Source organism: Papaver somniferum, chromosome 7 (assembly GCF_003573695.1).
Source record: "Papaver somniferum cultivar HN1 chromosome 7, ASM357369v1, whole genome shotgun sequence".
NCBI classification, from domain to species: Eukaryota; Viridiplantae; Streptophyta; class Magnoliopsida; order Ranunculales; family Papaveraceae; genus Papaver; species Papaver somniferum.
Genome location: NC_039364.1, coordinates 193,883,941 through 193,906,142, shown reverse-complemented (window position 1 = coordinate 193,906,142; position 22,202 = coordinate 193,883,941). Strand labels below are relative to the sequence as shown.

Below are 22,202 nucleotides of genomic sequence, written 5' to 3'. Positions count from 1 at the left end.
ATCACTACCCGCAACATCGTGTATTATAAAAGGTCCTCCCCACGTAGGTGCTAATTTTCCCCATCTATTTTCTTGCTGATACCGTGGGATTGTTCTCAACACATATTGCCCTTCTACAAAATTCCGAAGCTTTACCTTTTTGTTGTACTCCCTTGCTAGTCTTCGTTGATAATTTTCCATCTTTTGTAATGTTGCTTCCCTTCTTCCTTCCAAGTTGTCCAATCTTTCTAACATCATATCTGTCGTGAGGTTTTTCTCCCAAGCTTCGGTCTTCGTGGTTGGCATGAGGATTTCCGTAGGGATGACTGCTTCAGCTCCATAAGTTAGAAGAAACGGGGATTCCCCGGTGGCGGATCTTCGCGTTGTCCTGTATGCCCATAACACATTGTGTAGCTGTTCACACCATCTCCCTTTATGCTCGTCTAATTGTTTTTTGAGTATAAGGGCGAGGGTCTTGTTGGTAGCTTCCGCTTGTCCGTTGCTTTGAGGGTATATAGGGATGGACTTGTTCTTTCTTATATTGAAAGTATCGAAGAGCATGTATATATTTTTCCCCTGTAATTGCTTACCATTATCAGACACAATTTCAGCGGGTATACCGAATCTGCAAATGATGTTCTGGAATATGAAAGTAAACACATCCACGTCTCTGATCCTGGCCAAGGCCTTAGCCTCCACCCATTTACTGAAGTAGTCCGTGGCTACTATCAAAAATCGTCTTTTCCCTGATCCTTCGATGAAAGGCCCGACGATGTCTACGCCCCATTTTGCGAATGGCCACGGGCTATCGATGGAGTTTAACATTGTTGTCGGCGCGTGGATCTTTTTGGCGAAGCGCTGACATTCTTCACACCGTCGGGACATCCTCGCGGCATCCTGTATCATTGTCGGCCAGTAATATCCTTGCGTTTTTGGTTTGTCAGCTAGTGATCTCATGCCGCTATGATTCCCCGCATCACCATAATGGATATCGTTTAGAATTCGATGCCCCTCTTTCCGGGACAAGCAACGTAGTAATGGTCCGAGGAAGGATTTCTTGTACAGGACCCCATCCAGAAGATCATATCTTCCTACTTTGGAGAGTATCTTCCTAGCTTGTTTCTGATCCGCAGGTAAGCTTCCCTTTTCGAGAAAGGCATGGATCATCACTCTCCAATCATCTTCGTTGCTGAAGTCTTCATCTTGATTTGCTCTTGACAGGATATCTTCTTCGTCAAAATCGTTATGGATGTCTTCTCCTACCTGGTCTTCGATATTTTCTTCCACTGTATCTTGATTGGTAACGAAGGAGAATTGAGATGAAATCGAAGGCTCGTATACCCTTGCTATTTTAATAGCTTCGACGTTTTTATCCCTCAGCATGGATGATATATATGCTAGGGCATCCGCGTGCCTGAGGTCCCTTCTGCATAAGTGCCGGAACTTGATGTTCGGGATTTGCGATGCCAATATTTGGACCAAGGCCATGTAAGCTGAGAGGATGTCATCGTACACATTATACTCGAGCCCTATTTGCCGTATGACAAGCTGCGAATCACTTGTCAGCCTTACATCGGTTACCCCCATCTCTATTATTATACGGAGGGCATGTACGACAACTTCGTATTCAACGATGTTGTTGGTATGCTCTTTGAATTCTAACCTAAGTGCTTGTATAATCCTTTCTCTCTCGGTGGTGATGATGACAATGCCTATTCCTGCTCCTTCCTTATTTTTGGATCCGTCGACGAAGACTTCCCATTCTTTGACTCGCGGGTTCGAGGATATCCATTGGATCCTTGTTTTCTTCCTCGGGCTTCTGTATTCCCCTTAATCTCTTCGTCGTTGTCAAGGGGGAGGTCTGCTAAGAAATCCTCCAGAACTTGGGACTTCCAAGAATGTTGAATTTCATGAATGATGTTGAATTGGTCCAGATGGGTGTTCCATTTGGCTATTCTGCCCACTTTTCCCGTGCTTTTGAGGACTGCTTCCAATGGTGCTTTGCATGAGACCCTGACGAGGTGAGTTAGGAAGTAGGTTCTCAGCTTTTGAGTAGCCCATACCAATGCGAGGATGAGCTGTTCGATCTTGGTATAGTTCCTTTCCGCAGAATTGAGGGTCTTGCTGACGTAATAGATAGGTTGTTCTATCTTCGTATTGGTTTTTACCAACACTGCGCTGACTGCGTCTTCTGTTGCTGCTATGTACAATGCCAAAACCTCATCAGGATCTGGCTTCTGCAGGATCGGAATTGAAGCTAGGTGTTCTTTGATGTGATGTTCTGGCCCACACAGACTTCCTACTATGTGGATCTTTACTTGTACATATATCTCACCATCAGACACGTGTATATAGAAAGATACGTGGAAAGCATGCAGGCCAAGACATCAAAATACGATGCACTACGGAACACCAAATAAACCCCAAGGAGTTACTTTATCTCATCCCCAAAAGAAGTTAAGATCAACGGTGGAGAGAAAATTAGCTGACACGGACGTGACAGGGGCAGAAGACACTTGTATGACACGAGAAGGCATCTCAACTACCCTCATTAAACACTCTGAGCAGTATACGTGTCGATCAACCTGTGGGACGAGCGAGGATGTCTCTGCGTGATCAAGTGGCAAACGCAGACCTCTGCGTGATGAACACAAGACACTAGAAGATAAGGTTCCAACGGCCTTCAGAGATGGGTCCCACACTCTAACCCTATAAATACCCCCTCTCCACCAAGAGGAAAGGGGATCGTAAAAATCAGGAAGGGAAGGAGAGAGAGATTGCGAGTGTAAGTTAATCATTTAGAAGAGAAAATACATGTAAACCCAAAAGTCATTCGACTACTCTTGTAACCGTGAAGAATATGAAACAACAAACCCCGTGGACGTAGGCCTTAGTGCTGAACCACGTAAACCTCGGTCTTGTTTACATTTCAGCACTTTATATTTCTAACCCCATGGATCTTTACTTGTAGTTTGTTTCTTTGTTTTTACCTATATCCCGTGCGCAAACGCCCGCATGGAGTTGTTAGATGAGGCTGATAAACCCGAAGGTTTTGAGCCAAGGAATCAACACTAGGATATCATCATCACAAATCACTCTAGATTACGATGATTGGTTGTGAGCATTCGGATGCCTTCGTGATTTGGTGTTCACAATTTGGCGCTAGAAACAGGGACTTCGTCCCGGTAAAAGATTTATCTTGTCCTGTGATTTCATTTTAAATTGGCATATGATTGCTCTGATTTATCAGCTCGGACCGTATAGATCATTTGTTAACTTTATTATTCAAAAACCACCTATTATCTTCGATAAGATTTATTGTTTTGATCCATGGATTTACGTTTTTCTTTAGATCTCGTGCGAACCCGTCTCTCAGGGGGGTTTTCGTAGTTTTTAAAGGATCTACTTGCATTTTTAAAAGGATCTCTTTTAATAAAACTTTAACCCGTGTATTGTAACTCGTATGTATTAATCCTCTCCTGGAAGAAGATATTTCGCCAACTAACCCGATTCACGCGGATATTCCCGTTTTTCGTGTTTGAAATTCCTTGTGCAGAAAGAACGTATTGTGAGTAAAGAAGGCGAGTTTCTGCGAGATTTCATTGTCGACAAAAGGACCCGTGATGGAAAAGACGCAGGAAGCAGGAAAATCCAAAGCTTTGTCAAAGGAAACACCCAGGACAACCCCGGTCATCACCCGAAGCAAGCAGAAAGGAGACAAAGCTAAAATGACCAGTCAAAGGCAAGATACTGCGGAAATCACTTCACCTATGAACGCTAATTCAGTTGCAGCGCGGCTCTCAGAGCAGCGGCGACAAAGTACGGTGCGGCTGCGGTAGTCCCGAAGGCTGCAGAGGCTAGCAAAACTTGCTATGAATCAACTTCATCAACCAAGAGAAAGGGTGGATGAATCCAGAACATTCCAACCCGTGCACCTTCCAACTTTTGGAATGCCACCAACAAATGATCAAAATCAAACCATACCGGCGGCTCTAGCACCGCAGAGGGGCACTCACCCCAATTTGGAAATGCCAGCAACCGAAGCTGAACCTCTGCCACCTTTAGTGCAGACCGTAGAGGAAGGCGGCACCATGGCCGTAGTGGCACGCGCTGGGACTCCCAATCAGGGGTCCAACCAATCACATCGACTGATGGCTGAGCTTGAGAATGAAGAAGAGCCAGCAGGTTTACGCAGATGCTGTAGCCCTGTTGGCCAGAGAAAATCAAGATTTAAAGGAGCGGATTGCTCTAAGCACGAAGACCAGCCAACAACTTGATGAAGCAAATTCCAAAGCACCAGAGCCCAAACCGAGACTGTAGTCGTCATAGCGGCTAATGGAACGCGACTAGGGGAAGTAGCGTATCCGACCCGGATTATGACGACGGAGAATCAGACTAACGAGCAGAAGAATTAGGGCACCACCGCGATGGAAGAGCTACGAGATGAGATGATGGCCGAGATCAGGCAATTAAAAAATAGACAAGGCGGGGGGAGGTTAGAAGAGGTCATGAGAGAAGCTAACTCTACGCCCTTAACTCATCGCTTGGCCAACACCCCTATTCCACTGAAATGCCCTGTCCCAACGTTCGAATGCTATGATGGATCCAGCGACCCTGCTGCACATATTCGGTATACAACCGTGTCTTAGCTAGATGGGGTCAGAACGACGCCGTACTCTGCAGATACTTCCCGTCAAGCCTGAAGGGATCGGCATTATCATGGTTTGATAATCTGCCACCAACTCCATCCACTCATACGACCAACTCGCAGAGAAATTCTTAAGAACATACATGTACAACAAGACTGTAAACACCGGAATGGATAAGCTCTTTTCACTAGCGATTGGCTACAAGGAAACCACGAGGGAGTACACTAACAGATGGCACAAGATCTGCCAAGCCATAGGGAGCGTGGACCCAGTGGTAAGCATCAATTGCTACAAATGGGGATTAGACCGAATGAGTCCCCTATTTGTTGAATTCATGGAAGCGTGCCTAAGACAGAGGGAGATCTTCGAATAATTATCGAAAAGCACGCTCGACTTGAAGAAATTCAACGGGAAAACCCGAGGGCATATCCGCAGAGATCTCACCGCACCAATTCAGCGGAACAAACCAATGGGGCCAAAAGGAGTTGCTCAGTGGAGAGACCTCACGAAGATAGGAAGGAACGAAGGGATGAACGAAGAACAGGTGACCGAAAATTCGAAGATCAAGTTTACACGAAACTCAACGCTAGCTATGCTCGTATCCTACGAGAGATCAAAGGGAGGGAAAACTGGAGTGGCCATGGTCTAAGGGAAAGCAGCCCCCGAGATCCGAGAAGTCTAAAGATTACTGTGAATATCATTGTTTCAACGGACACCAGACCGAAAAGTGCAAGAACCTTAAAATAATGATCCAAAAATTAATTGATGCGGGAGAGCTCAAACATTACGTACGAAAGGATGTTACCGAGGATAGATCCAAGCGAACCAAACCAGTCCAACTTCCGGAAGGAAACCGAACAATCAACACCATCTCGTGTTCTGAAGCCACAGGGCCCTCACTTACAGCGCAGATAGGAAAGAGGTTACGGAAGCAATTCGAAGACCGCTGCGAATTGTATAAGGTCGATGGGATAGGGTGGACGAGCACGAAGAATGGATGGAATCTCCTATCATCTTCGATGCCGAGATATCGAAGAAGATATGGAAGACCATAACGATCCCTTGGTCCTAACACTACCAGTAGCTGGATGTAACCTCAAAAAGATCCTCATAGACGGGGGAAGCTCCGTAAACGTCCTATTTTACGATGCATTCAAACGGATGAAGCTCCATGATGAACAGTTAATGACCTCTTATCACATATCTACGGATTCAATGGAGCACCACGAAGCCCTTGGGAGACATCGTGTTGCAGGTTAACGCAGGGCCCATGAAACTGAAACCCGATTCAGTGTGGTGGACACCCCTCCCCCTACAACGCTATTATTGGACGAAAATGGATACATAAACTCAAAGGAGTTGCGGCAACGTACCACCAATATCTCAGATTCCCAACACCTGAGGGAGTAATGGAAATCAAGGGAGATCGGGTCACTAAGAGAGAGTGCCAGGCCACTCAGGATCATATCAACAACGAGCAAGAAGAGAAGCGAAAAATCCGAAGAGTAAAAAATAAAGAAACCGCGAAAGAGAAGGCCATAGACCTGTTCCTCAAGGAAACTACAGGGAAGGGCTTGACGAAAGATGATAATGTCCTAAGCACAGAGACAAGTACTTCAACAACCAGCGAAGGACAGAAACACGCTAAATAGCAATTAAAGAACGTCCCAGTCCTCGGAAATCCGAAGCCTTTGTTCACACCAGTGGAGCCCGTAAAAGAAATCAACATAGGAAAGGAAGAAAGCCCGAAGATGATCAAAATAGGGACCATAATGGATGAAGGAAGAGAAGATTCTTTAACCAAATTACTTAAGGAATACGCGGATGTGTTCGCCTGGAAGCTAGGAGATATGCCGGGGATTGACCCTAAAGTAATCCAACACGAGCTACGCATCAAATCGGGCACGCCCCCGTTCAAGCAGAAAATACGAAAAGTAGCTCCAGAGTATCACGAGGCAGTAGAAACAGAACTTCGGAAACTACTAGACGTAGGATTTATCAAGGAAGTCAAGTACCCTAACTGGATCTCCAACATGGTCATTGTTCCTAAGAAAAATGGAGGGGTTAGAATATGCATCTATTTTACTAATCTCAACAAGGCATGTCCAAAGGACAGCTATCCCCTGCCAAGCATAGATCAGCTGGTAGAAGCAGTAGAAGGATATGAAGAACTGTCATTCATGGATGGACATTCTGGCTACAACCAAGTAGCCCTGGCAGAAGAAGATCAGCCACACACAGCGTTCTACACCCCACATGACCTTTATTGCTACACTAGAATGCCCTTCGGACTTCGAAACGCAGGGGCAAAATACCAAAGAATGGTCGATGCTATCTTCAAGCCATGGATTGGAGGAACCTTAGAAGTCTACGTTGACGACATGCTCGTCAAAAGTAAGCTGCGCAAAGATCACCACCAGGATCTGAGAAATATCTTCGAAGCAATGAGAAAACATCACATGAAAGTGAATCCGGAGAAATGTACTTTCGGTGTCACCTCGGGGAAATTCCTCGGGTATCTGGTAACAAAAAGAGGCATCGAGGTAGACCCAGCAAAGATTCAGGCCATAGTAGAAATGTCGTCCCCGAAGAATTTAAAGGAAGTACAGAAACTCAATGGATCCATAGCAGCTTTGGGCAGATTTATTGCCCGATCCTCGGACAAATGCAAACATTTCTTCAATATTCTCAAAAAAGGGAGCAGGTTCGAATGGACCGTTGAATGCGAGGAAGCATGCAACGGTACTCCCCAAGTAAAGATCCATGGGGTTAGGCAAATATAAAGTGCTAAAATATAAACAAGACCGAGGTTTACGTGGTTCAGCACTAAGGCCTACGTCCACGGGGTTTGTTGCTTCACTATGTTCTTCACGGTTACAAGAGTAGTCGAATGACTTTTGGGTTTACATGTATTTTCTCTTCTAAAGGATTAACTTACACTCGAAATCTCTCTCTCCTTCCCTTCCTGATTTTTCCGATCCCCTTTCCTCTTGGTGGAGAGGGGGTATTTATAGGGTTAGAGTGTGGGACCCATCTCTGAAGGCCGTTGGAACCTTATCTTCTAGTGTCTTGTGTCCATCACGCAGAGGTCTGCGTTTTCCACTTGATCACGCAGAGACATCCTCGCTCGTCCCACGGGTTGATAGACACGTATACTGCTCAGAGTGTTTAATGAGGGTAGTTGAGATGCCTGCTCGTGTCAGACAAGTGTCTTCTGCCCCTGTCACGTCCGTGTCAGCTAACTTTCTCTCCACCGTTGATCTTAGCTTCTTTTGGGGATGAGATAAAGTAACTCCTTGGGGTTTATTTGGTGTTCCGTAGTGCATCGTATTTTGATGTCTTGGCCTGCATGCTTTCCACGTATCTTTCTATATACACGTGTCTGATGGTGAGATATATGTATACACAACTATTTTAAGTTGTCTAAAAACTATCTTATAAGTATGCTAAAATAGCAGGTGTTCTGAAAATACGTCAAAGTTCCGGAATATTTGGGCTAAAACCCAAAATTTTAAAAAAATTCCATACAAAAATGATGTTGGGCTAGAATTAGGGACGAGCTATTGCCTAGGTTAGCCGCTTGTTATGCCCGTCCCTGATCGTAATCATCATTATTTTTAACGGATACATCTTCTCCACCTTAGGATCGCAAAGAATTTGTTTTCAGAAATTTATCAGAAACGTCTATAAACAGAAATAAGGATGCACGAACCTGGCCCAACCCACACTCGTCGACTTTAACTCGTACCCGACCCGATCCGCCTAGACACGGGTCGATCATGACTCACATCTTCAAATCCATGTCGTGTGTCGTGTCGACTATGACTCGCACCTTCTGTCACCCGACCTCACATGCCCTTCCTCCTAAATGAAGAAAATATGCTTAGATTGTGAGAGGTGTAAGTTTTGGTTTCCCCTTGACCCATCTAGAATTGTTTTTGAGCTGGTATACTCATCGCGTGGTTCTTAAAATAAACTTGGTATAGTATTGTAACTGTGTTGTCTATGCTTTCTTGATATGTTTGCTATGATACCACTAAAAATACTCAAAACAACTTCACTCTTTTTTAATCGAATCATCAAAATGACTCGTAGGGATTAAGTAATTTTTGAATGTTTTAGTTTGTTGATGGTGGTTTTTTAACAAGGGCAAACTTAACCATTCGTCTCTGAACCTGGTATAAGTTGCAATAATTTCACAGCTGAATTTGTTGAACTCGTTCCATATATCATATTTAGACTCCCAATAAGTAATATTCAACTTGTTTCAAGTAGCGGAACTTCCATAGTTGAATTCCTTGAACTTGTTCGGTACACACATGTGGATGTTTAGATTTTCGTTTGTTACTGTAGTCACAGTTTCGGCATAAAACTCCAATACTTGGAGTCTAATTACATATTCTCTGATCTAATTACATATTCTCTGATCTAGTTCGTACATATTCCCAGAAGGGTTCCATGAATACCTTTAGAAACAGGTGTACATTCATTTCTTGAAATACACGATGGAAATATCATCCGAGTACGAGTAATTGAATAAGTCATGGCATCAATCTTGCCATGAATGGCCAGCAATAACTTCTCCTCGTCACGGCACTCGCTAAGGTCACCACCAGCCTAAAATACAGTATGGCGTTGGGATCATCCAATCCCAACCCTAGTCGTAAAGGGTTTTCCTTAACTAGTAAGGCGCTGGCCTATTGCCAGCGCCAACTATTGTATATTCGAAGCACTGGTTTTTGTCAACGACAGTTAGTCGCTTCTCGGTGCTACGGTAGTACATATTTAAGGCCATTTATGTGCTTGATGCGTAGATGTTAGTACTGGCTAGTACTTTATTCTTGGCATGAATCCAAGTTTTTCATCACTTACATGCATCTCGAGTCAAGCTACCTCCTCGATAGTACCACCTTTGGTAATTTATCTCATCACTGAGAGTAATCTTGCTCAGATGCTCATGACATCATCAGAGTCTTGTCCATGATTATACAATATATCCCTAGACTTATCACGATCGACTTATTAAATATATAACTTATTACTAGACTTACTGTTTTCATTAGGATTGGGCCGCTTGGCATTGGTCAGTCTACTTAACCGCATAATGAACTGAGCAACTTGCCTCACTAATTTAACCGATTATTATCCCGACTTAACCAAAATAGCAGTAGTTCATGACTTCACTATTCTTTTTACGAGATATCAAGCATGTCACACGGAGTATTTTCATTTAGGTGTTGATCTAGCGGTTTACAACAATGTGTCATGCGGTAACAAATTCACGATGAGAAGGTAATAAGTAGTGGGGTGATTAAAAACAGTTTAGAAGATTAGGGAGTAGTGGTAATATAATCTTCCCGACATAGTGGACATGACTTCACCACAATCTCCACAATCATCACTTATTCATCTCTTCACAACTTTCGCAACTTACGAGAAATCAGTGCATTCACAAGACTGTAAATAGATGGCTTCATCAATTCAGAAGGACATCTCATAGAGATAATCATATTTACAGTCAAGAATCTAGCCTTCTTACATTCTAGCAACCACACACTACAAATTTCATCACACTGTTATTTCTCAACCGCTTCTCTTTCCTAAGATAACATCCGCATCCGTTTTTCGCTAAACCTAACATATGCCACATAACCATAGATAGGATTGTCTAGACATATGATTTATATTTATATCCATTTGCATATTAGTACTTTGTTGTTTAGAACGAATTATCGATAGAAAAATAAAAAAATATTAACGATGTAAATGAAGAAAAGTAATCCATATAATATTTGTGGTAATACATTTTTTTTAAAATGTGCGTTAGAAACGAAAATAAGCATGCATCTTTTGAAGATGAGGAAATATATTTATGATTTCGAATTAAAGTTAACAAATGCAACACAATATTTAAATTAAATTAAAATAACAAAAATATTAAAATTAATTAAAAAAAAGTTTAGAAGAATTTGAAATAACCTTTTTGCTCCATTAATCGATGAAATGGATTTGGATGAGAACCTAGAAATTCTGTTATTATCATGGCTCTTTAAAATTCTAAGTGGCATCAATATTTTTTGTTTGGATAGTCATACATTTTTTTCACTCTCTTCTATCATTTTTTGCTATCCCAATTTTTTGGGGCCTATCATTTTCTTTTCACCCGCCTAGATGAGATAGATAAGGGGTGACTAAAAAGGACGAAAGCACTAAGTTTACCCTCACTATTAAAACTTAAAATTTAATCAAATCTATCAAATTCCACCTTTTCAGGTACTTTTTTATCAACCCATTTCCTTTAATTAGGTTACTAATTGTATATTTAAAATTTTATTTTTCAAAAAAATTATTTTTCTAGATTTATCCAGAATCAACCGACGTGTATGTCCACATTAGCCGATTTTCTATGGTCATTTTATATACAGATGGATACACGTCCGATGATTGATCTTGATGGGGGATTAAATTAGCCATTAACGGAAATAATTGGTTAAGGGATTTTTGAGTAGGGGTGAGCATGGGCCGGTATGGACCGATTTTCACCTCATCCGCATCCAATCCATTACGGATTTCAAATTTGGCATCCGCATCCAATCCATATCCAACGGATTTGCATCCAATGGATGCACGGATGAACGGATTGGATGCGGATAATCCAATGGATTTGTTTTAGTTAAAATTTATAGTAAAGAAAACAAACTGACACAAATGACTCCTTATAAAACCTACATATATTATATATGTATACAAATATAAATATGCCATGTACAACACCCCAAGCAAACATCTTAAAAATTCCTAAATGATCCATAGTATTTTCTGGAACTATATAAATGCCCTTAATTTGACGGATATGGATGTCCAACGGATTTTCAAGATTGCATCCGGGCCCGGTCCGTTGGATTTCTAAAATTCAATCCGCATCCAACCCATTAACGAACGGTTCGGGCATCCATCCGCAAATGAACGGTTGGTCCCGGTTAAATCCACGGATTACGGGCCAAATGATCACCCCTATTTTTGAGTATATTTCATATGAACGATTTTTTGTGGACCATGGTTTTTTTTGGGGACCATGATTTTATTTTGGGTAAAGACATTAGAAGTAAATCTAGGTCACCCCTTATCTAAATATTTATATTAATACCTAAATTACCTTCCTGATTAATTTTGGGTGATGATTAGTTAGTGTAATGATTAGTGAGATGATTAAGTTAAAGATAATTAATGAGATTAAAAAATCAGATGGTTTTTTTTTTTAAGAAGTAGAATTATTGAGAGAGTAAAGTTAGAGAAGATGAAGAAAAAAAACATGAAAAACGATGGATTTTACCAACCACAACCGGAGGAAGGGTATTTGGGTACCCAGGTATGCTTCAAACTTAGATAATGTTGGTTGAATTGCTCCAAACTTTCAAAAAAAATGAAATTTTTTATGTAGATTTGGGCCAGTTCGGTTACCATATGTCAAGAACATGTAACGGAACACACCTGAAAGTGTAGTTCGGTTACGTTTCCAAACACGCAGGTTACCGAACTCGCTCGTTAATGGAGGTTTTGGTCGTACAGTGTAATGTTCGGTTACCTAGGATAAAATGGTAGGTAACCGAACTTTGAACTTAACAATTTATTTGGGTACATCTTGTGTGTTCGGTTAGTTCGCAAACTTCAACGCAACCAAGTTCCCAACCGAACTGCAGGTTAAAAGTAACCTAGTGTTAGAAGTTCGGTTGGTTTGCAAATTTCAACATATTTTGCGAATCAACCGAACTGGGCTTATATATGCATATATGCAATTAGGCAAACGTTCGGTTACTACGAAATTTATTTCTTGGCGAATTAGGTAGAGTTCGGTTACGAAGTTTCAAAGGTAGAGTTCGGTTACAAAGAAAACTTAACATTTTTGCGAACGAACCGAACTTGTGGACTTCTCATTATTTTCGTAAACTAAAGTTCGGTGATATCCTTATTTTGCGAAGGAGCTGAACTTATGGACTTGTGTTGTTCTAATACAAGGAGTTCGGTTAAAAGTATTTTTTTGCAAATCAACCGAACTCAGAGTTCGGTTAAGAAAAAATTAATTCTTGATAACCGAACATTTATCTGGAAAAAAAACCCTCCATTAAACCTCTCTGCAACTTCCATTTTCAACTCATTTTAATGATTACTTCTCATTTATTCAACCAAAAACGAATGACAAGTAATGGGTTTGTGAGAATATCTTTGTTAATGTTTTAAATTAAGCTATATATATATATATAGTGGTGGTGGTGGTTGGTGGTGGTGGTAATCGGAGGTGGTGGTGGTAATCGGTGGTTGGTGGTGGTGATAATCGGAGGTGGTGGTGGTGGTAATCGGCGGTGGTGGGTGGTGGTGGTGGTAATCGGTGGTTGGTGGTGGTGGTAATCGGCGATGGTGGGAGGTGGTGGTTATATACTTATATATATAGGTGGTTATTGGGTTGGTTTTAAATTAAATTAAGTTAAGGGTAGGTTAGTCATTTCAATGCTTTAGGACACCCCTTATAACTATAGGGAAGGTGGCCTAATAAAATCATGGTCCCCTCAAAAAAAATCATAATCCCGAAATTAAATTAGGTTAGGAATAGGTTAGTCATTTCATCTTATTTCGTCTCCTAAGGTAAGCCCCAAATAAATGGCATAGGCCCATTATTAGCTAAGAAAGATGGACCCTTCTGGTTCTAAAACTAAAAACACACATGTGTAACCCAATGATTGGGATTTACTATATTGGCAGGCCAGTTTCAACGCTGGTTTATTGCACCTTGCACCTTTAAAATAGAAATGTGAAGAAGGAAGGAGTGTTCTTTTTTCCTGAAAGATGGAAGGAACTTATGTTGATTATAAAAGACAAAACTTAAAAAGGAATAATTATACTAGTGACACTACTAAATTAATGGACAAACTCGAGGTGGACGAAGCAAGAATGTGAATGATAAGCAACTGTAAATGCAGCAATACTCACCAAAGCTATCTGTAGACTAAAAATAACAAATGATACTAAGAAGACCTTGCATCTCATCATAGTCATTTTTCTACAAATCACCAATCACGTGAAAGGGGAGAGTAAGTATCCCAATAGGAGTTGCAACAGATGATGAGGACAGGAAGAACAAACTGACACGATAGCCTGACGGCATACTTTCTAGTCTATACCCCAAGCAAAGAAAGGAAAATCCAAAGAACGATCAAACTACCAGTAAATAGCTACAGAGAAAGCATTTCCAGGTTTTTGTATGATCAACCAACTGTTGGTAGGGGTCTAGATCTTCATACTTTAATCTTCCAGAGAATAATATTAAGCACCAGGACTGATATAGTACTCAAAAACTTGAAATATATTTAAGTTATCTGTGGAACAAGCCTAAATCCATTGTAGCTAAACGGATGTTATCTGTGGATGACGTAACATCAATAATGGATACTAAACTCAGGTGCAAAATAGTAAATACATAGCCTCCAGTGTTAGCCCCAACTTCAAATGAAGTGTAAACGACGTCAATGTGGAAATAGAGGCCACATGTTAAACAAACAGATTGATTGCATTGCTCAAGTTCTGTAACCAGACAAGATTCAGATAATATTGTCATAAAAGTTCGTAAGGATATAGAAAAGATAGTCTTGGTGTTAGGGTATCATAACAAAAGACTTTTTATTGTAGATCACAGTTGCAAGCCACACTATGTTAGAGACATCATGAAGCACCATAGGGATGGAAACTAATGCCAACTTGCTAAGAGTGCAATGCAGAATAATCCATAACAGTAATATGTGTACGAACTTATAAACCCACAACTGTAATGTGAAAACAGAACCAAACACCATCTCCAGGTGACAAGTTAGTGGAACTAAAAACCCCTAACAGGCAAGAACCATAGGATAAGAAGCATCATTAGGTACACAGACATTACAAAAACACATAGATCCTCACCGCAAAGGGTGGAGATGTCAAATTCCCTTAATACAAGAATAATAATGAAGGAAATGAACAAATGAAGCCTATCAGCCACTAAAATGTTGAAACCTCAGCATAAGTCATCAGAAAGGAAATAAAAACAAATAGTTACCTGATATGTAATTTTCCACCTCGGCATGAATTCTTTGAAGCTCGGTGGCTGTAAAAAGAGAATGGAATTGGTCCTTTTAAACGGCAAGAAAGCACTGCACTTAACACCAGTAGGCAATTTATGTTGTGCTGCTCGTGCTCAAGACAATTCCAGGAAAAGGTTGATATTAGGATAAGAATGAAAAAAGGAAGTTAAAAGAATCAGCAACTATAACACATCTCCAAGATGTTGTCTTCAGTTGATGGTTCCAAACTAGCCTGAATAGAAGCATAATCAGTCTTTTCTTATCCCTTCTGACAAAGAACAGTTTCCATATACAAAACTCAGGACAGTTAATGTACAAGAGTAAAAAAGTAACTGAAACAAGGAACAAGCACTTCCATAATCTCAAAAGCAGAAAAACAACAACAACAAAGTATATCCTTCAATTGGTGAAACAAATTGACGAACAAATAATGAGGAAAACCCTACTAGATCAGACTGCAGCAGAATTACTGTGTGACAACTGAGCACATCAAAAAATTAATAATTCAGAGTTTAGACTCTGAGATTGTGTTCACCTTTCAAATAAAACATCCAAAGTATGTAAACGAACAGCATGAAATGATACGCTGCAGTTAATATTAAGACTTCAATAAATTTTCATATTTCATAGTACATACACCGCAACTCTGTGCTCCTTACATGAAATTTTCTTACCTTTAAGCTACACATTGTATTCCTGCAAAACTGTTCTAATTTTCCTCATTAGCTCTGTAAATTACAGAAAATCTCAAGATATGCGGTGATGGTGGGAGAGAGAACCAACACAAATGCTAAACATACAACAGTGCGACCAAAGCATGGGGTAATTTTTCAAATTCCCCATTAAATGGTTGCTGTTAACTGTATTCTTTGCATGGGCCCAAAGCCAGGAGAATGCCGCGATTTCCTGCTCAGATCCCTCGTTTCATATTGGAAAGGATGAAGATCTATGCTGAGGGAGATAAAGTGGTTTACAGTGGCTGTAGAAGTCATTACATGGTCTGTGCCCATCCACAATTTCAAGCCCTTTGAACCAGTGCGGGCCCACGCGCCAACAAGAGTCTTGAGAGTACCCAAAGTTTCGCTTCAGATGCTTTTATTCTTCGTATGACTGCAAACATATTTTTTCCAACAGAGATGGCCAGTCTTCCCCAAGCTGTTGTGGGTTTAGTTCCATTGCTACCTTGAAATCAAGTAGAGAAATCGGACAATGGGATCTGAATTCTTGCATCCCTTCCATGGGCATAACACCACTTTGCATCTGTAGTTGCTGCCCGACCCAAGTGCCATTGATAAGCTTCCCGTGCGGCTGTTGCTTGTAAACAGGAACCTTTGTGGGTTCATGTCCAGATCTTACTCCCACTAGCTCAACACAAGACCTAATTAATCGTTTCAAATATGTATCCAACCCATTATTCAACAAATTTGCACAATCGGTTGATATCCCTTCAAGTCCATGTGCTCCTGCGATCTGCTCCATACGTTTTCTCAGTGTGTCTGTACCAGGTAATCCACCACTCTCGCAAGTGCTAGTATAATAACTACTGCTTGCTGCAGGCAAGGTCCTGCGGGCCCCACCAATGCTTGCTGAGCAATATGGTATTCCTAGAGGAGCAGACAATGGACTTCTTGTGCTTGAGTCAGAATTTCCAGTTTGCTCCAGGCTGTCCCGGTCTTCAACAAGGACTGCATCAGAAGAACCTTTGATATGTACAGAAACCAGATCATCCTCGGGCAACTTCTTTGTTCTAGGTCTTTTTGTGGATCTCCTAGGCGATGCATCTTGATCAATATCGGGGTGCTCAGCATTTCCTTGATGATTTTGATGGATTGACCTCTGCAAATCATGAGAACTCAAATCCCCATTTTCTGTAATAACCTTCACGATTCCATCTTCTGTTTTCCCATTTGGTCCTAGAGGGCTAGGGCGATCTGCTGCCCGATCTCTAGGCCTCCTTTCACGAACTAATGTCCTGCTTTTGCGAGGAGAGGTCGGCAAAACATCTCCATTGGACCAAAAGAGTGGAGGACCCTGAGAGAGAGATGGAGCAGCAGGTCCATTTTGTTGATACCCGTTTTCAAGTGAAGATGATGATTTCTTTACTATCGACTTAGTTGTTGGAGCTTCCTTCTCTCGAACTGGAGGTGGTGGAACTTTCGCTTGACAAGCATTTCTCAATATTGAACGTATCAATTGATTATGTAACGGGAGATTTTCCCTTCCAAGGGTCAAAAAGCATAACTTATCAAACTCGGCTTTAGTCAACTTCTGGCTCAATAATCTATTCAAATAGTAAAAATACCGCTTGGACCGTTCTGGTCCAAGCTTCTTCACTAACTGAGCTTTCAAGTCACTAATATTAATCCGCGGTGGTGGTTGCTGCTGCTGTTGTTGCGAAGGTTGCATTTCTTGAGAAAATGCTTTACTAAAATTCCACCAAATTACTTAAATTCATCCACAGAATTTACTAAACAAACAAACAACAACAAAAAACTAATCTTTTCAAACCCTGAAAACACCCTAAATTTACCAGAAAATCACTCTTACAATTAGGGTTTACCACGTTTCCAACCACGATAACTACATAAACCTAAACATTGCCCTAATTTCTCCTCCAATATCAAACGAGACAATGCAGTGGACACAATTATCATCTTCAATCCAAAAACCCCTAAATTCACAATCCAAGACCCACAATTCTTAGTTTAATTAAGCTGAGATCTTACGATACAAACACTCCCAGCACTTCAAATTTCGATCCAAACCCTAAAAAAAAAATTAGCGCCAATACTTCCACCGAGTAACTTGAGAAAACCTCATTGTCTTACTTGACGAAAACCGATTCCTTTAAGTACCAATCACAAAACCAACTTTGATACAATACAGATCGTGCAGAGATATAAGTTCAAATTCTCTACTTCAAAAATATAAAGTTATGAAACTTCTCAGTTGGAAACAAGTTTCCAAAATTTCTCCCAGATTCTAAAGCTACAACCTTTATTCAATTTAGAGCTCCCAGAAAGAAAGAAAAAAAATAACAGGAGAAATTTGAATCAAAAGCTCTAACCTTTTATTTCAAGCTTCCTCTTCTCAACAACTTGGTTCAAGTAATTAAGAATTTCAAAATCAAAGAACCAATTCCTCTTCTTCTTCTTTAAGCTGATTCTAGGGTTTTAACTTATTCTTCTTCTCTGAAATAATTTTCTGGCGCTCTTGTGTGTGAGTCGAATTTAGATTGAACCCTCGATCGCTGCAAATTCACTTTCTCTCTCCTATTTTTATTTTCTATGTAATAATAATTTGGGGAAATTTATCTATTTGCCTACATAGACAGTCTAGCCAAGAATTCTATTTCTTCTTCTTCCTTGAGTTATTTTGCTTACGTGGCTGTGGCTTTACATTCATCCGCAAATGTGTGTTAATTATTACTTATTATGTGCACCTGCGAGAAAAATTATAAACCCTAGTTTCCTAATTTGGTAAAAGGACATGGGACTTAGTAATTATAAGTATGTGTTCCAATATTCTGGGAAGACAAACACATGTTTAATTCATGAGTCCTCATGGTTATGATCTTGTGTTTTAAGCGTTTGAAAAGTGAAAAAATCTCCTTTTTGTTGTTATTTTTATTGAGAAGTCAATAATTTCAAAAAAAAAAATTACAGTATACGAAAAAAAAATTCAATCAAAAAAACATGATTCGCTTAGATATTTTGAAAGGATTCAACAACCACAAATCATTATGGAAATTATTACGAAAGATATTACTTCACTGGTACGTCCTCTGCCACCAAAAACACACTTATTTTTTCCTTTCATAACGTCCAAATAATCGCGTAAAAAAGAATTCTCTATAATTTCTTGTTATATTCACAAAATTTATTCATCTTCCATGTTACGAAGTTTTGGTATTTGATGAATACCATTTTGATTTGAAGCCTCACATAAAAAAGAAATCTTACATTTTTCGTGAGTACTCGTGGTGATAACAGCATGTTCCACCGCCTCCTCTTCTATATCACAGAACTTATAAATTCTATTCGACTTTGGAATTTCTCTTGCACTTAAGATATCAAGTGTTGCAGTGAAGTCTCTATGCTTTTGCATCCTATGATTGATACCTCTTGGGGAAACCCCTTCATCCAGACAAGCTTGCTCGAGTGTTGTTGGTCGTAAGAGAGCGCAATAAGCACCTCACTTTGTAAACCTATTTGTTTTACTAGGATCCAAACAAATAGTAACATCTTCTTCTCTGTGAGAAACATGCGAGAACCCATAAACACTTGTAATTCCTCCATAGCAGTGCACACGCCTTCAGTAGGATTGGCAGTTAAGTTTAGATTTCATTCGTTGAGGTGCATAAGTTCAAGCAGACAACTGCATAAATTCACTTTAAGTTTTTACACGCTAATGAAATACGGTTTTAAGAATAAATTATGAGACTGGGTGACATGCAACCCATGCTAGGATAAAACATATTCACCATTCTTCACTGCAGTGTTAGCCATGTTTGTAATCAAAAGTTTAGACTTCAAACCCCTTGCATAATCCTCTTCCTTGATATTCATGTATCGTTGTACTAACTCATTTTAGCTAGTATTGTTTTTATATCGAGCTATTACTCTAAAGACCTGAAGAATGTGAAGAAGTAACGACTGCAACGAAGACATCATCCTTCCACTTGAGGTTAGTAATACTGACTTGAATTGTTTTCCTTCCTAACGTATCTTTTAAGTCGCTTTATATTGAAAACATAACATGCGAATCTATATTTATGACATTCTAGAGATTAGACTTGGTCATAACATTATGATCAAAGTATCAAAGAATTATATTGAATTACTAAGTATAACGCTTATCTTTTGAACTTCGTAGATACGACATCAAGATATTCTATGTATATAGTTATTTGATTATGTATGGAATATAAGTGTGATTTCATCCTAGAAAATTATGTATTATTACACTGGTTTAAGGAAGTAGATGTATGAACTTATTTCATGATCGAAAGGGAAATCATAAGTGTGTTGGTCCGGTTTTTCAATGAATAGTATTTAGACGACCAATGCAAGATGACAAGGTAGAACCGATCTTAAATTATGTTGAGAATCAAGGTAGAACCGGTCATAGACTATATTGTGTGAAATGGTATAACCGATCCTAACTAGTTTTGGGAAGAATGGTATAAGCTATCATACCCTCTATCTAGTTACATGGTATAACCGATCCTAACTAGTATTGGGAAGCAATGTATAGCCGGTCATAACCTACATTAGGAGTCATGGTATAATCTGTCCTAACTTAGTTTGGGAGTCATTGTATAACCGGTCCCAAGAGCAAAATTGAGTTTCCAATATTTATGTATTTCTTTATGTTGTGTGTGAATTTGGAATTAGGGTTTGCTAAGATTGGAAACTTGTAGATGTCTACATTATTTGAACATGTGCATAATTGTTATCATTAATTGTTCAAAGATATTCCTTGATGCTAAAGGTGATCCCAAACCGAAATATTGAAAAGCATTTAATTATTATTTTTGATTTTATATGTTTTTGAAAAGACGAGGGTACCCAAATACACCAAAATCTTTCGAATGTCAACCTATAAGTCATATACCAAGTGTGATCGTCTATGGAAAAAATCGAGGCAATATGACAACTATGGTATTCACTTTGTGCGAACGTCTATGGATATGAAATCGAGACAATACGACAACAAATTGTTCACTTGATAATAGGTACAGTATTAAACCGTAACACTATAGGATCAATATCAAGTGATTAGGATTAACGTACGTGTGTAATTTACTTAATTATAATAACAATTAGAATGTGAAAATAAAGTAAATGACACAATAAGATTTTGTTAATGAGGAACCCGCAAATGCAGAAAAATCCCGGGATCTTGTCCAATTTTGAAGGAGTCGTTGCTTGTAGGCCTTGGTCTTCAGTTCTGAGTACTGTAGCGAAGAGAATGCATTGGATGGATGCCCGAGCATTGAGAAGGAAGGACGCTTTCAGAGACGAAAGGGCATGGGGATATACCGTCTGTGATCCATGGATCGCCTAGATCCTCAGTAGGAGAAATTGGCTCAGTTGATAGTTGGGAATCCGTTTCATCAAGCAGAACTGGGTCAGTAGATTCGAGACTCGTTATCGCAAGTGCAAGTAGTCTAAGTCCAAAGAGAAAAGGTTATGTGCTTGTTGATTAGGCATGATATGAAGGATATTCACGGAACGTGAGAAACAGATGAATAATCATCTGCTTCCGGAAGAAATCGAAGCAAATCTTGGGAATTCTACAAAATCAATTTGTTCATTTTTCTCTGACAGATGGTCAGAACTTCATCTGGGTTCGAATCCTACTGAGATGCCTACTCTCAGAATTAAGCCGCTATACAAAATATAATACCAACTTCGTATAGTTGAGACCAAGTAGACTACCACTAATACTTAGTTTCCTAAGTATCCTTGCACCTTCGACTTCTAGAGTCACGCACGTGAATATCAAGTCCTTTGGATCGTATTCCAGACAACAAAGGAAGAATTTGCTTGGTAACCACTCTAATCAATCTTTGATAAAAGATATGTGTTGAGTTGTTTACAAAGGCTCTCTCGTTTAAACTAATAAACTCCTTTGTCTGGTTAGATCAATCTTGTTAGAGAACTGCTCGATCGAACTCGCAAGTGTTGTTATCTCAAGCTTGTTTGTCAAGTTTAGTTGCCAAAACTATAAGTCTTGATTTCTGGTCTACTTATAGCTAAGTCTAGGATTAAGATAGTAAGTATAGTTGAGCTTTAGACTTCACGGCGTTCATCGAATGAAGACGAAGAACTACTCAAGGGAACTTGTAGAACTTCATCAACAAAAGGTATGTGGAGACTTGAACTCATCTGTCACTCAAAAGTCTATCTACTCTATCTCCTATTTGAGACAAAAAGTCGTATTGCTATATAGACTTCAAGTATACACATTTGGTATTTCGAGCCGAGTTTATCTCGCTTATATATTTCTTGAAATATGTGTTGGTAAGCTTTCGCTTTGACCAAGTTCATCTTTTAATCTTGACGAAAGTCAAAAGATGATCATGTGAAAATCGCCTTGTAACATCTTACATGATTTGTGTGAGACAATCATTTGATGTAGACTCGGAATGCTTCGTATTGATCATTCGATCACTTGAAAATTGCTTTAAAGCTAATAGTTTGTGTGAGACAACTATTATCGTCTCCCAAAAATGTTTCAATGATTGAAATGGGGGTTTAGAACACGTAACCATGATTGGATATAAGCATAGTGTGTGTATTCACATTTGTGTAAATTTCGTGAACCTTGGTATGCGTACCCGTACGCGTACTGGCTGGTTATGGAAGTTCGGGAACCAAGTATGCGTACCCGTACGCATACTGGCGGAAGTTCATGTTCCGTGAATATCTGCTGGAGTTTGGAAAAGTAAATCGTT

At 39.9% G+C, this 22,202-nt stretch overlaps 1 protein-coding gene across 1 annotated transcript; it reads right to left on the bottom strand.

Annotated features, from left to right (window-relative positions):
- Positions 1 to 15,835: 15,835 nt before the first annotated feature.
- LOC113295751 lies at positions 15,836 to 17,146 on the bottom strand. Its single transcript, XM_026544075.1, has one exon. It carries the CDS (start codon positions 17,144 to 17,146, stop codon positions 15,836 to 15,838), a length of 1,311 nt encoding a protein of 436 aa, XP_026399860.1.
- Positions 17,147 to 22,202: the final 5,056 nt, after the last annotated feature.

What these genes read in the sequence shown, in the direction of transcription:
- LOC113295751 (XM_026544075.1), bottom strand. Translation starts at nt 17,146, where the DNA reads ATGCAACCTTCGCAACAACAGCAGCAGCAACCACCACCGCGGATTAAT.